The sequence below is a fragment of the Lycium barbarum genome, chromosome 9, assembly GCF_019175385.1.
Source record: "Lycium barbarum isolate Lr01 chromosome 9, ASM1917538v2, whole genome shotgun sequence".
NCBI lineage: Eukaryota > Viridiplantae > Streptophyta > Magnoliopsida > Solanales > Solanaceae > Lycium > Lycium barbarum.
Genome location: NC_083345.1, coordinates 21,716,736 through 21,733,685, shown reverse-complemented (window position 1 = coordinate 21,733,685; position 16,950 = coordinate 21,716,736). Strand labels below are relative to the sequence as shown.

The window sequence follows — 16,950 nt, the reverse complement described above, 5'->3', positions numbered from 1 at the left end:
ATTAACCAAATGATTGAGAATTGGTGATTTTATTATTCTACTATTTCTTTGCAACTCATGTATTATTTGCAAGTTAAAAATACTACATCTTGCAAATAAATGTTATCCAAGAATGAATAAAATATATGGCTCATTGAACTTTCTTCTATTTACTTGTTTTCATATTTTTACTTATATTAAGTTAGAAATATACCTAAAATATACTAAAAATATACTTATAATATACATCTACTTAAATTAAAAACTAGAAAGTTATATACTTGAAAAATAACTAAAATATACTAAGAATATACTTATAATATAAAATACGAATTTATAAACTTAGAAAAAAATTAAGCTATAAATAACTTAAGTTATAATATATATATATATATATATATATATATATATATATATATATATATATATATATATAAGTTATATATAAGTTATATAACCTAAGTATATTGATATATATAAGTATATTCTTAGCATATTTCGGGTACATATTTAATGACGTGGCAGTTATAATTTATTTTAAATAAAATATCTTATAAAATTAAAATCAATAATCAAGTTTATTTATTTAGGATTCAATTCATCATAATTAAAGATATAATATTAAAGTTTAGGATATTATTCATCATTAATACATAAAACTAACGAACATAGACAATATATATCAAGTAATATTGCAAGACATAAATAATAAAAAAAAATATTCTAAGAATAGAAAATTCTATCTCAACGGCATTATCCCCTCCTTCAACCTCAATTCTATCTTCACTATTACTAGCAGAATCTTCACTCGGGAATTCTCCAGCAGCCATTTTGCTCAAAAAATTCTCAAATTGTAACACATTAGCCTTGTTACTTTCAGCAAACGGAAGACCCAAATTAGGATACTAAAATCTTAATTTGATAGAATTTTATAGTCTTATAATAACTTTTTATTATTATTTATGCCTTGCAATAGTACTTGAGATATATTGTCTAAGTTCATAATTTTAGGTATTAATGATGAATAATATCCTAAATTTTAGTATTATATGCACTAATTATGATGAATTGAATCCTAAATAAATAAATTTAATTATTGATTTTATTTTTTTTAGATATTTTTAAAAATAAATTATAACTTTCACGTCATTAAATATGTACTGAAAATTATATTTTCGGCTAAAATGATTATGGAGGCCAATTATCCAAAGTCGAGTGACTATAGAGGCCATTTACCCAAAGTTGAGTGATTATAGAGGTCACTTACCCATAGTTGAGTGACTTTTGGAAGACAAAATAAAGTTGAGTGACTATAAAGGCCATTTACCCAAAGTTGAGTGACTATAGAGGCCACTTACCCAAAGTTGAGTGATTTTTGGAAGACAACAAAGTTGAGTGACTATGGTGGCCAATTACCCAAAGTTGAGTGATTATAGAAGCTTCTAACTCTAATAATATGTTGAAAAAATAGTAGAGATGATCACATTAAGAAGAGCAAATAAGACACAAATAAAATATAGTAATAACAATAAAGATAAGACAGAGTTGAAATTGAAAAACCCGGTTCAAGGCACGCTATGGATGGTGTTGCCTTCAGAGTAGATTTCTGTCTCTACCCTGGTGCAAATAACAAAGTAACGTTCTACTCCCAAAATACAATGAACCACTCAGGAATTTTCTAATGTGCACTCAAATAGAAGTTTCGGGAGAACCCTTTAAGTGTCTCGGCTGCTTTTGTAGGGATTCAGAATAAGAAGAAAAACAGACTCTCGGAGAAAATGAAGTTATAAAGAACCTAAAGATCTAGATCTTCAATGACAATTTTCTGCAATGGGATTGTATTTATGGAAAGTGAAACACACCTCTTCATGAATAGATGTACCTTTTAAGATTGAATGACACCTTTTCACAAATAAAAAGGTGTATTCTTAAAGAATGGGTAACACCTTCATAATAAATTGTGTCTTGCCAAAAGGTGTTTTAAAAATTTGAATCACTCCTAAAATTATTCCAACATAATCTAGTACTCCCTACGTTCACTTTTACTTGTCCACTTTTGACTTTGCATATCCCTTAAGAAATAATAAATGAAGCGCATAATTTACCAATGTACCTATATTAATTGGTGCATATTTTTATTGGATATGAAAAATGATTTGAAGTGAGTATTTAATACTATGGTAAAATAGGAAAAAAGATATTATCTTCCTCTTTCTAAAAGTGACAAGTAAAAATGAAAATCTATTTTTAAAATACTGGATAAGTAAAAATGAACAGGAGTATCAATGATCTCTTTGCACAAGCATCTTAGAAATTTAATTTTGAATATTCTATAATTGCTGGATAGAATTATTTGATATTGACACCTATACAAACCTCTTTTATGATCTTGTAATGTAATAAAGGAGTCTTTCTAAAGATATGATTGAGCTTAATGTCTGTCTCACTCTTCCATCCTCTTTGTGTCCTATAATATTATCAAGGGTCCATTTTATATTTTCAACAAACGATTTTGGATAGTGTGAGGGTGAAGACTCTGGCAATCTTCATTGAAGGTGTGTGTCCTGATTTGAGGACTTGTTGAAAGGCCGTCTATTTGCAAAGGAAAGAGCGAATCTCTCCGGGTTTGTGAAGAAGAGCAATCCGTCAGGAAAGTGTGTCTTGAAAGACTTCCCAAGATAAGAAAGAAGACAAGAGTAGTCTTCCGTGATTTGTGTTTGCAAAAGCCAAAACTTGGAAGAAAATGGAGAGTGAATTGCACGTAGCATGTGATTGTTCAGTTTGAGCCAATTTTAAAGGAATTGTCGGAAAAGTTGAAATTATTACTAGCAATTGCTGAGTGTGGAAAGTTATATATGCTCAAATCACCAACATAGTTCTTTGTAAGGATTATCTTTGAAGGTAAAGTTGGAAGGCGACATAAAGAGATATTGAAAAAAATGTAGAAATCATCAAGAGTGATGAAGAATATGAAAATGAAAACTCAAAATTAAGGGGAGTTTTAGAGATATAATTTTGAATATTCTAGAATTACTAGATGTATGTTTGGTCTATGATGCTCACTATACAATTACAAAGCCAATGTATGATGCTCAACTTTATTGATCGTTTAGAAATTTGAGCGTCCATTTCTACAACTTTTCACGAGCTTTAGATAATCCAGTTTAAATAAAAAATAAAAGTCTCTGATATATAAGTCCGAATTAAACAGGCTCATGAAGTTCGACTTTATCTGCCCTCCTACCTACTAACTATTTGGATAAAAGTATAAGGACAAACAAGGTTGCTTCCATTTTATTTTTTTTGTCAATTCTTGGACAATAATTTCTTTCCCTTACATCAACCTTTGTCCAATAAAATCTACCTGCCTTCCTGTTTCCGTTTCACGGATGTGCAAATAAAACAACGTCTTGTGATCCTTTGGCTGGTCAGTTATAACAATATCTCTCTACTTTTATGATGAAAATATTTATAACAATATGAAGTACTTTGCATACGTTATTAGCCTAAATTAGACAATGAAATATTGTCATTGCAGATGATTAATTTTCACATTATACACTTAGGTGCAAGGTTCAAATATCAACAAAGCCCTCTTTTTTATATTTTCCTTCCTTCACATATAGAAATACCAGTTTTTCTATTCAGATTCCTATAAATATCACACATCCCTATCTTTGGGACACAAGGACTTAAGTGGCTGGAAATGAATTTCAATATCAGGACTTTGAAAATTAAAGTTTGGGAGTGAAAAGTACTCTCATAGCTCAATTATAGAGCCACAAAGACAGCTCATGTCATGAGGCGGTCAATCCAAGATTTTGGCAAAGTCATGAGAATCAAACGTGGTAAATTCTTGCTTGTCTACAGTTGTTTTCCAACAGAAACTGGCCCATGTATATGATGTTACATTGCCATCCAAGGAAAATTGTAACTCCCTTCCCTCCACACATCTTTTAACTCTATCCTCTCTTTGCACACAATATAAAAGGACCTGTACTATTTGTGTTTTTGTATAATGTTAGTCTGGTCTCAGATGAATTTAAATAGAGTAACATATTTGAGTTTAAATTGTAGTTGTCATTGTGTATGAATTATGATTATATCTCATCCTTTTTTTAACATATTTGGAAAAGTCAATGATGTCATAATCAAGTATATCGATCACCAAAGCCTCATTATAGTTTGATTATTTTATACCAACTCTCAACCTACTAAATTCTCTTGTCATATATACTTACATGACCGAAATTCCTTTATTTCCCTCTCATATTCCATTTATTCATAGGTAAAGGATGCTGATCAAAGTCATTTCCATATGTCAAAGTTCACTTTTCGTCAAGCATGACAATACTTCTTGAGCCATGCACAACAACATACTTGAGATCAAACTCAATTACATTGCCAATAGAAATACATTATATCATCATCCGCCCTAATAGGGGCACCTATATTTGTGTAAATCTATACGAATGATAGAATCATCGAGTTTTAAGTACGTGACTGAATAGCTTTAACAGAATCAATAGAACTATTTTTTCCAGCATTCACAAGATGGAGGGAAGAGGAGGAGATCAAGAGAACAAAATGTTGTGCTCTATATCTTCAGAGGCTGAAAAACCATTGCTTTCTGGTTCCCCTCCCTCCTCGTCTTCCTCATCCTCCTCACTGTTCAGCGCTGAAGTTGAAGGCTCGGATTTCCTCCGTGCACCGGCCCCACTTCGTCTTCGAGTTTCTACAAAGATATTTAATCTGATTAGTACTATAAGCCACCATGAACTGCTACAATAACAAGAAATTGTAACAGTATTGGGACTTTACTCTTATTAGTAATCGCTGAGCGTGTAAATGCTAAAAATTCATCCCATTTGAATTGTCGTAGTTCCTGCTTCTCCTCCTCTGACAGTTCAAAATTCGGTTCCCTCCCACACATAAAAGCAGCCCTACAAATTCAAAAGGAAAAAGAAAATTTCTGTCCATAGTAAAGCTTCCATAAAGAATCATCTTATTGCAATAGAACTGAACAAGGATCCTGTTGCTATGATACCTGTCATAGAGTCTAGCAGCTTCTTCTTGAGTACCAACTGTACCCAAGTGGATTTGTTTCTTATCAACTTTTATTGCAGCTTGCCATTTCATATTTTTAAAGTAGACACCTCTCATGAGGCATGGTTCTTGGTTTTCAAAGTGCTTTCTCCTGTGTCGTTTTCTGCGTTTAACTTCTGGAACAGAAAATGCACAAATGTTATTTCAAGGAATGCAAGCATCACTTGTAAAGACAAAAAGATATTCCTTACAGAGCGCTCAATGTGAATATTCCTGCACTAAGATTTCAGGTGACATCCCACAAACATGAAATCTCGATATTCTAAGGCCAGAAGAACTGCTATACAATGTGAACTAGGGATAGTAGCAACATATGGCTTTTCAAAAGCTTAGATGGAAGTAGTTATATATCATGACTATCGAGGAACAGAGGAAACTAATTAATTGTTCAAGGTGATGCCTTTTTGGTATTTTACAAGCATAGAAAGTCAAAGGAATCACACATAAGCAGTAAAAGACATTGTCCATATATGTGCTTCATGTGGTTGAGCCTTTCTTGAGCTCTTGTCTGCAATAGACAGTTGCTTCATGGCGCTGGTAAATTATCATGTTTCAACATTGTCCATCTATGTGCTTCATGTTGTTGAGCCTTTCTTGAGCTCGTGTCTGCAATAGACAGTTGCTTCATGGCGCTGGTAAATTATCATGTTTCATTCAAAATACTTGCAGAAAGTTCTTCATATACATTTATAGGACTCCACTGTCTGTCCTCATCAATATTTTAACAGTCTGTGCGCCACCCCTCCCCCCCTCCCCACAACCCCCTCCTAATGCTGGGCTAAACAATTATGCACAGTCATGTAGAAAATACCAAAACAGACATATTTGAACTTTGTTGTATGTACCATAAAGATGAGCATGATCTACCATAAATTAATGAAATAGAAGAACAGGCAACAAGGTAAATCAAACCATCATTAGTATATAAGAAATTACCTGGAAATTGTTGAGCGGTCTGCTCCATCAAGGAGCCAGAAGCATGACTATTCGATGATCCAGGAGCAACCTTTATAGCATTTTTCTGGAGAGCATTGAAACAATGGATTAATATATGAAGAACGCTTAGCAGACCCTATTGTTTATAAGGAAAACATCAAATTGAATGGATCAGGCAGAGGATTCCACATGATCCTTTGTGACTTAACATCCTGTTGACTGGGAAGAAACATTCAGGTTAATCTGCTCACCAACCATAAGACAGGCGTAATAGAAATGTCTGAATTAGATTGTCAATTTTTGCGTGAAGTTACACTTAATAGTCAATACCACAATAGTGATAATTGTGTCATAACTTGTTAGTAATCAATTATTCTTTCCTTGCTGTAAGTGAAGCAGAAGCAAATATCTGGAGAGGAAACTATTACCCAAAATTCAATTAAATCTGGACAGAACCTTAGATATTTAAATATTTTGACTTCATCATTCCATTTAACTTTATTTTTAATACTCAGAATGCTATCAGTTCTAGCAAACAATGCAGGTAAAACCGTAAAAACTGTAAAAGGAGCAACAAACATGGTTGGTTATCCACTAAAATCTCATTGCTTGGAGACATTATTGAAAAACCTCCTCCAGTGGACAGATTTTCTTTTTCCTTTTGTGCGTCATTGCCAGTAGTAATTTACACAGAGAAGCAAGTGAATGTGAATTAGCATCGATCAGACACAAATAACTTTTTTCCATGTTAAGCACTTTCTGCAGAGAACCTAGAGGATCCTTTCCTTTTTCTGCATGGAAGGATCTGAGGAACAAGCTGAATCACACACAGAATACAGCAAATAGCAGCATGAAAACACTTATCATATCTTTTACAGTTTTATTGGATTGATTAAGGGAAATTAGCTTAAATAGCTGCCTGCCCAAAAAAATAGCCGACATATGTATAATATATATATATATATATATATATATATATATATATATATATACATATATATTGGCTAGCGGCTGTAAATATTTTTGGCCAGATGTGTAAATTTTCCTTGAATTAGTCCTGCCAAAAATATGCACAAACTGAAGTACGCAGACATCTACTGGTTGCCAAATGCGGTAAAGTTTTTACTTAGAATTTCCTTTCCAAGAAACCAAATAACTACCTCTGCTGGGGAAGCCACTTCCACTAATTTGATCAGTATTCTGGAAAATGTTTTACATAGTTCTGGAGATAAGACTCAACGCATAAATAGCATAGAACTTCTGAGCTTCCATGTTATGCAAACTAGTTCGACTAAGCATGAGGGTATGGAATAACTACTTAGGTATAGTAGGAGATATATTATATAAACTCTCAAATAGGTTTAATTCAAGAAGATTAACTTACTGCTATTGAAACCAGTAATCTTTTGAAAACAAAATCAGGCAAATCTAGACATTCATGCTTATGCAACATATTGGAACAATAGTGAAATATATAGCTAGTGCTACACTTCTACTTCTGATACATTAAAATTAGTAATTGAAGGGATGCAGGTAGAACTAATAAAAAGGGTTTGACAATAATGCAGAGTAGAAATACCAAACATCAATAAACTATTTATACCTCTTTTGACTCATCAATATCAGTTGCCGGCATTGGATGGACACTAGTGGGTTTGTTGTTGAAGAAACGATCCGCAAAGTGTCCATTGTCAGAAAACTTTGGCAGTGGAACCAAGAAGGCGCTTCGTCCTTCATAATCATTTAGGTATCAAGAAAGTGATCCAAAAGTATTGCTGAACTTGTAAAGTAAATTCACCCGAGAGTGAAAAATATAACAGATAAAAGTGATAGCAGGGGGTTCTAGTTTACAATAGATAGAAAACCTGACAAGTATGTGTCAAAAACTATAGAAACTACGGGGTCTATCCGACTTCAATGATTATAATCAACCAACAACCAAGATGCACTAGCTTTCCATACCAGAGCAAAGTCCTAACAGCTTGCGTCTTCGGATGCTCACCATAGCTCGTCAAATTCTGCTGCAAAAGAGTTTAATTCAACGAGAAAGTGGAAGTCCAACAGCAGGAATTAGAAGAGGAAAAGAAAGGTTGAGACACATTTCCATTTGTACATAGACGAATGATGCTAACTTCTTAGGAATAGTAGAATAAATGCTTTATGTGGCCCTTAGATGGCCAGGAATTGAGATCATGTATGAAGCATCTTAAACAAGATGGATTTACTGATATCACTCATCAAACACCGTGTAGGTGAATTCTGAACAGTAATTCTCAATACATTATCAACATTACATATTGATCACTTCCAGAACAATGTCAGCAACCTGTGGCTGGGCAGACATTGCTAAAACACTGAGCTTATAATGATTGGGTATACAAATATATTTTGTCATTCCACACCTCTTAATCTGATTACCTAGTAGCTAAAAATAAGCCCACAAAACAAGTAGTGGAAGTTTTAGCCTTTACTAGCTAGTAGACACTTTCTACAAGAGCAACCACCTTGCAATTGACAGATGAAAATGAATTAAAGAACGTTATCTGGAAATATGAGAGTATAAAATCCAAGATAAGGTCTGCCAATCTCAATGAAAAAAGTAAAAAGAATGGAACCGCTGACTTCTGAATTTGCATGATATAATTCAAAAGCATAGAAAGAAAGCTAACATTTAGAGAGCTAGTGGCCAATATTGTCACCCTGGAGAATTTCACATTCCATAAAAGGTATAAATTAATGAATCTTAAATGGTTCAAGTGACAGGACCAAGGTGACAACAGACAAAAAAAAAAAAAAAAACCTGAACCCCCCAAGTTCGCAGCTTCACAAGCCTAGAATTACAGATTAGTCTAGCAGACATTGAAAATAATATTTGCACAAAGTAAAGCAGAAAAACTCATGATGCTAACCAGAAATAGATTTGAAGGAATCTAAGTAATTCCTGTTAGAAGATAAGGTTATATGTCTCCTTGTAGACCAAGTCAACTCTCACCAACCTACCACCTTTTTGTGGAGAAAACAAGAACAAGCAACCCAAGACTACAAACATCAAAACAATCATAATAAAGGAAACAAACCATGAAAAAGAACCTCAGTTAGTACTACCACCCACATGAAGAAAAAAAAAAGTAGTACTACCATTTGTCATCATCCAAAGCATAATGACCAAGGCCAAAAAAATCTCAGTACACATATCCCACTTTCCACATGTTAAACCATAAGTCAAAAGTAACCAAAAAAGAAACAAAACACAAAAGCAGTGTTAACAAGTATGGAAAGGCAAATAATACTACCTTAAAAAATCAAGAATTTTGAGTGAAAAGAAGGATTGGTTGAAAAAGGGGAAGGTGGTGAAGGGAAGAAGAGGATGTGGTAGAAAAAGAGAGAGAAAGAGATGGAGATTGTGTTTGTAATTGTAATTGTAGTTGTTGTTGTTGTTACTCATGCATCTACCACCTTTTGTTTTTATTTCTACTCTCATTATGTTTTTGTTTTCAAGAGGAGGGTAGTGATAATAATATTGCTGGTAAGAGAAAAAAGAGGGTCATTGCCACTTATGACCCAATTTTGTGCTGGTTTTTAATTTTTGCCAATCATAATGTCCTTTGTCTCAATTTTCGCACAATTTGACTTGACACGAAATTTAAAAAAAAAAAAAAAAAATTTAAATTTTTTGGTTCAAAATAAGCCTTAAATATTTGTGTGACTGTAAATCATCTCATAAAATTAAATTATTTCTAAGTATAGAAACACGACATTCTTTTTGGAACAAATTAAAAAGAATTGTATACCACATAAATTGGGACATATGGAGTATTAATTTTTTTGTGAGATATAAGTCTATATTTTTGGATCATAATATTCATAAGTTATATCCCATATAATTAAAACACTTATGCCCGGCAGATATAAGTTTGATTGGTAAAGGAGAAAAAATTAATGACCAACTAATTGAAAGGGAAAAAATTAAAGACCAGTCTATTTGAAGGGCAAAACGGGCAATTTATTTATTTATATATTTTCTTTTAGAAAAAGGGCCTCTCTAGCTTTGAGAGTAGTGGGGTAGAAAGAGAAAGAAACAAAGAATTAATATCGAGAGAGAGAGAGAGTTGAAACTTCTTCTATAATTATATAGGTACTTAAGATGTTATAAAATGACTGTTTTGCCCCGGTGATTCTTTGTAAGTGATACGAGAGGTTTTGGGTATCTTTCAGTATATTCAAATTGTGATGACTAGAATACCCTTGGTTATCTATAGCCTCTTAATTTTTTGAAAAGGATATCCAAAAAAAATCTTATTTCCTCAAGGTGAAAAAGAAATGCAATATTACAGTATGGATATTCGCGGGGCCTACTTGAGTAATTTTGCATAGTATTTGGTTATTTTCAAATGTTTAATTAGTTAACTTCTTCAGAGACAATTTTTTTTTTTTTTTTGTAAATTCTGAATTTTCATATAACCTACGTAAATTGGCTTGGTTGATGACCCAATGCACCTCTATTATTTGGTTGAATATATAACAGATTGGATTCTTAAATAAGACCAACTTTCTTTTCCTGGACATCAACGTTAAGGAGAATTTTCTGGGAAGTTTTTTTTTCCATCGGGTAGGTCATGGGATTACTGTTTTATATTCAATATATTGCAAACTATATGTTACACACTCGACTTTTATAATTTTTAAATTATATTCTTGCCATTTAATTTAATATAATGAAGTTAGACCTTATATTATAGAATTTCTGCTAATCCAAAATGTAAGTAAAAATAAATTAATTTTGTCAACCTTTGCTATTAAATTGTACAAATTGACTCTCAACAAGTGAGAAGTACCAAACCAATTGGAAAGGAGAAGCAATATATTACTACAAGAAATCTCAGGCTCTCTATATAGTTAACAGCATGTTCTATAAGAAAGATAAACAGTTGTTTAATGGCATTTTAAATCGAAATGTTTATTATCACCAAAAAGTGTGGTGAAATGGATGAGAGTTTTTTTTACTTTTGATTTGGCTATCGGGTTTGAGCCACAAAATGAAGAAGTTCATATTATGAAGCGCGTTCACTCGTAACAGACACTTTGCGATACGATTTGTTGGACTACATTAAAGGTTAATCATAAAAGTGTGAATAAATTAAGGGGTCGTTTGGTTTAAAGACAATTTATGATGAAATCAATTATGTTGGGATTAACTATCGTGGTATTATTCTTGTTGACTATTTAGTTTGTTATATTAAAAAGTAACATGCATTGCTTAATTTCTAAGAAGAATTTGTTTGTTTACAAAAATTATCCTCCACCTTATTTAGTAGGAAAAAAAATTGAGAGACTTCAGAGGTATTTTTTTGTTATTTTTCTTATTTTCTCCAGGAATAACTAATTCTCGTGCTATTATTCCACCATGTGCCAGGAATAACTTATTCCGATACTATTTCTAATTTTGTATGACCTATCCCAGATCGATAACTAATTTTTATGCTTGTCCCAGCATATCAAACGACCCCTTACGGGTGCAAATTGCTAAGAGCTCATATTTGTTGGACTAGTAGTTATTGAATGCCAAATAATTATTAAAAAAGGGGTTGGGGGGGGGGGGGGGACGAAGTTTGTATTGTTGTACTGTACTACTTTTCAACGCATCTAATGGTGGATAATAGTTGCCTTTTTGAGAGACTGATTTCTGAATCCTTAACAGGAGGAAATTAAAATAGGGTAAGATACGTATTAAGAATGGACTTGCAATATTTCTGTCTAGCACCAGGAGGAAATAGATACTAAAAGGAGTAATAAAATAGACCTTACCATCTTAGCAGAAATTCAAAATAAAAGGTGATATAAATAGACGTTGGTTAAAAGGCTGTTTAACCAACAAGGAACACGTAATATCACTTCTTCTTCTTTTCATTTTTAATTCGAATAAAATTTGAATTTGTACTAGAAATATTTACTTAGGAGGGTGAAATATTTTAATTTTTTTTAATTCTCTGAATTTAAATTCGAGACATTTAATTAATTTTTTTTTTAACTATCCCATGTGGCGAGGCACATAATTCTGATGAAGGAAGGAGATAGAAATACACGTAGCATTTTCATCCTAAAGTGATGTTTTACCTACTCTATTTGGGAGCGCCACACTCGTGCCATGTGAATTATGCACGTGCCAACTTGCTATTTTCTGACCTTGATAATGTTTGTGACTCTTCAAATTGGACAGCTAAACCAAAAAAAAAAAAGCTAAAACCAAATTAATTATCTGAATATAAACTTTGTGCACATTCCTATGTTTTGAAATAAATCAACTTCCACCTTTTGTTCTTTTGTTGACTGCCTTAAGACTTTTTTCACTTCTTTGACAAAGCTTGGCTTCTAGCTCTATGAGTTGTACTTTTTAGAAAAGGATTAAAAACAGAACACTAGTATTTAATTTATGTAAACAGACCCTTCCTCCAACTTTAATTCATAAAATCTTCCTTTTTAATATATGGATAATATCTATTAGTAATATCTCTGTTCTATTTTTATGCTCTTTAGACGCTGACTTTTATTTTGTTTTATATTACTCATATATATGCTGACTCCCTGTTGAACATGTTATTCTAGTAATTTTAAATTCACCAAGTGTCGGAAATGAAGAGAAATAAAATCTAATGATTGCATAACAATGAGAGTGTACTAGGATATATGCTATTAACTATGCAGTTAGTATAATATTATGGTAGAATAATTTTTTATCCAATTTATTAAAATTTTACATTAAATAAATCATTGATTTGTTTGTATTTCCCTTTACTTATGTAAACAACTTGGTATACAGATTTTAGTTTATATAAAATATTAAATCATCAGTTCTTAGAAGTTATAAGGTGTAAGTTCACAATATAAGGTGGAAGTTGTAGATAGTATATATTAAAATCAGTATGATTGTAGTACAAGATTAAATATAATTTGTCTTAATTATCAGATCTAATTCCAATTTCATGTGCTAGTACATCATAAATGTATTGAACATGACCAAGTAGAGAAAAATCTTTTTATACTTACTATACAAAATAAATTCTCTAGTTCCTCAAAATTTAAGTATACTCTTAATTAATCTAAATATAATTATCATGAATAATGTGTAAGCATTATTTATTGTTTGATTTATTAATGAGTAATGTTCCATCTTATGCTTTATAAGTTGACCAAAATCTTGTAATTTGGGTACGAAATATATTGGTGATGAGTCAAACTCAAGAGAGATGAGAGAGAACAATAAATGTAATCTTGGTCAATAATTGTGAATGGATCTATTGTCTTCAACTCGAATTTCGAACCAAATAAAAGTACAAAAAACTCGAATGGTATACACATATACTCCATATTGAAAGATTTTTCAAAAAAAGTGACATATATACTAGGTGGACATTCTGACACACACACAAAAAAAAAGTGAATACAACGATATATACTCTTAGCTTGCTGATAATAATTCTGGCTGCTAAAAAAAAAAAGATAGTAATAAATTCTGAATTCGTCTACCAGAGCTAGAGAAGTAAAATAAAAAATAAAACTCAAAAGGTAATGGTGCTTGGGAGGAGTTTTGAGTGAGAAACCTAAGTCAACCTCAAGTAGTTAATTCGTTATATTTAAACCAGCAAAGTCTTCCTCTTTAAAACATGTGGTTTAAGGAAAACCAATAGCGATGGGCGGCCGAAAAGCTCTCAGTTAAGTTAAAGAGTGGCTTTGTTAATAGTTGTGTGGTCATTGAAACGGATAATTAGCTAGTTCGTCAAACTCTCGAAGAAAACATTTTAAATAATCCGTATTTTGATTATCTTATTTCTAATTATAAAACACTAATGAAGGGCTTTCAATTAGTATATATTTCTCTAGTTAGAAAATCTCAATTAATGTCTATTTCTAATTAGAAAATCAGCGAATCTAGCCGCTCACGCTTTATTTAGGACGATTGTTTCTATGTCTGATTTGATGAAAAGCACCGATTTCACCATCTTTTATTTATGATGTACTCATTTTTTATTTGAGTAATAACTGAGAAGTCACATTAAAAAAAAAAAAAGCTAGGTTTGAAGTTGGTGGGCAAGCCTCTACAAACGTTCAATGTGTAGGAGAAGTTTGGTAAGCAATGATTAGGGGTAAAAATTTTCCTCGGTATAAATTTACTGAAATATTTACCTCCAACGATATAGTGCTAATTTCATGGATCTCTCTTGATATGAATTTGTTAATACTAACCTCCTTTATATTTTATATTACTTAACTTGCCTTGTATTAATTTTTTCATCTATTTATCATTAATAAGAAAAATATTTTTGACTAATTTATCCCTTTGATTTACACTTTTTGTAATTAATTTTGTAATTCATAATTAACTAATGACCAGTAGGTACCTATGAAGTACAACAAACAACAACAACATACCCAGTAAATTCCCACAATGTGAGATTTGAGGAGGATAGAGTGTACGCAAACCTTGAGGAGCCTGTTTCTGAAAGACCCTCGGCTCAAAAGAGAACAAGACAAAAGGTCAGATAAGTACAAACATAACAAAATAATATGAAAACGAGAAGCAACAAAAGCGAGATAATCATGATAAACATTAGCTACCATAAATAAATAAGATACTCGAAGTACAAGACCCAACAATATAAGCAGAAATTAGATGGCAATAAACGAATGAGCAAACTACAACTACTAGGATGAAAGAAGTAAGCGAGACTACCTCCTAACACCTTCTATCCTAATCTGAGTTCTCCACAATCTCCTATCTAAGGTCATGTCCTCGGTAAGCTAAAACTGTGTCATGTCCTGTCTAACCACCTCTCCCCAATACTTCTTTGGTTTACTTATACCTCTTCTGAAACCGTCCATAGGTACCTATGAAGTATGAACCATAAAAAGATTTTTCTTTTTCTGTTCGCCGCAGATGATACTTTATTCCCTAACCCGTAAATAATAAATAACCAAAACCAAAAAGGAGGAATTGCTAATACGAAATTTTTTACAGGACAAGAATGGCAATTCGTATATAATAATGTGGAGTGTGGTGCGTAGAAAGGACAGATATGGAATTTTGGAGGTATTAAAGTTTTGGTTTTGGGAATTGTATTGAAGGACAAAAGTGGGAAATAGGAAAAACCAAAGGCACAAAATTAAATAATAGAAGGCGTTATTGGTTGGTAGTAACATCCAACAGAAAAGCAGAATAAATAAGAAATAGAAAAGCACCGACGAGTAGTAGTATATGATTGGATAGACGGCCTGTCATTTAAGCTTCTCCAGATAACGTCTCGCCAACCGAAATCCTATATCTCCAACGCCCTTTCCCTTCTCTCTACCTCTCTTTTTAAAAAAAAAAAAAAAAAAAAAATATTATTTATTTAATAATAATAATACATTCGTCCCAACTTATGTGTACTATTTTCTTTTTACACCTTTTTTAGTTTAGTTTTTATATTTAGTAACAATTTAACAATAATTTTTTTCAATTTACCTTAAATGAAATGATCTATAGTGACATAAAATATCTATGATTTATTAGACTACAAAATTCAAAAGTACTTCCTTCAATTCTTAACTCTGTGCCCAATAAAAAAAACCTTCACGTAAACGGATGGAGTACCCCTTTCGTTTCATAATAAGTGGTGTTTTTACCTTTAAATTTTGTTTCAAAATAAGTGATCGTTCAGGAAATTAAGAAGGCATTAATTTTCTTTCAATTTTACCCTCATATAAATAAATGAAATTTTACATATATAACCTATAAACTATTAAAAAGCTACTTCTTTTTCGAGGCATTTGATTAAAGGTAAGTAAAAATATTCTTACATTCTAAAAGTTACTGTAGTAGTTTTCTTAAGGTACAAGAACTAGCTAAAAGCAGGGTCCGGAACCAAAATGGCTCCAAAAAAAAACATTTTGAACCAAAATGCCCCAACAAAAAAAAAAAGTTACTGAAGTACCTATAGCGCAGTATTTTACTGCGCTATAGTACTAACGGAGACGGCCCCGTTAAGTCCTATAACGCAGTAAAATACTGCGCTATACGGAATACGCATCAACGTATAACGCATGATTTTACTGCGTTATAGGACACCACATAACCACAAATTCCCCTTTCCATTCTTCCCTTATTACGTAATAAAAACTTTTTTACGTAGTTTAGTCGTATATTAATCATGCTTTAAGACTCCGAAACTTCAATATTTTATATAGAACTCTAGTTATATTTGTACAATTAATAAAATAGACTCAACACATCAAGAATACGTGATACTTTGAATTGTCGTTTTAATAGTTGAAAAGTGCTCGAAGTCCTTTTTTGTTTGAAGACTTGTAGTCATTAGCTTTAAGTTATTTATCTTTTAGGGTTTCGTCTTATTTTTAAATTAATGCTTAACTTTATTTCGAATGTGTCACGTTTTTTTTTTATTATCAATAATAAAGACTAATGATAATATTTATAAATATGCAAAAAATGTATAATATTTACGATAAATTGTACAACACTAATGTATATACACTATCGAGGATGGGTCCCACATGTAGTATGGCGGAGACTATCCCTAGGCCTAAGGCTCATACCATCCCCACCGCCCTCGCCATCGTCTCCGTCGCCCTTTTTCCTCTTAATAACCGGGCGCTCCAAGTCATGATCATCTCCTCTTCCCCTAGCCCTTGCGCCCTTAACTAGAATGTGCTTCTTCTTGGGATCTTGTCCCGCTGGCACGCTCAGAACCTCAAGCTGAGCTGGGTCTGGAAACTGGACCTCTTCCTCGTCGGGAGTCGCCACCGCAGGCGTCGAAGGATGAACCTGAAAAATATATAAATATTAGTATCATTTCTTATTTATGTTGAATACATTACCGTTATTTATTTAATCAAACCTGTGTGTCAACGGGCGCATGAGAAGGCTCCTGAGAT

The 16,950-nt window shown here is 32.3% G+C and overlaps 1 protein-coding gene across 5 annotated transcripts; it reads right to left on the bottom strand.

Annotated features, from left to right (window-relative positions):
• Positions 1-4,290: 4,290 nt before the first annotated feature.
• Positions 4,291-9,515, bottom strand: LOC132610577 (ethylene-responsive transcription factor-like protein At4g13040). 5 transcript variants are annotated; one of them, XM_060324898.1, is made up of 8 exons: positions 9,315-9,512; positions 8,931-9,060; positions 7,984-8,042; positions 7,625-7,752; positions 6,022-6,106; positions 5,027-5,201; positions 4,801-4,922; positions 4,291-4,714 (listed from the first exon to the last, which is right to left on the bottom strand). In XM_060324898.1, exons 3-8 carry the CDS (start codon positions 8,024-8,026, stop codon positions 4,554-4,556), a joined length of 714 nt encoding a protein of 237 aa, XP_060180881.1. In that variant the 5' UTR covers positions 8,027-8,042; positions 8,931-9,060; positions 9,315-9,512; the 3' UTR covers positions 4,291-4,553. The 5 variants fall into 5 exon arrangements, with proteins under 5 accessions (XP_060180881.1, XP_060180883.1, XP_060180879.1 ...); XM_060324900.1 differs by lacking the exon at positions 8,931-9,060 and having other exon boundaries at positions 5,027-5,198; positions 9,315-9,515; XM_060324896.1 differs by lacking the exon at positions 8,931-9,060 and having other exon boundaries at positions 9,315-9,511.
• Between the last annotated feature and the right edge of the window lie 7,435 nt (positions 9,516-16,950).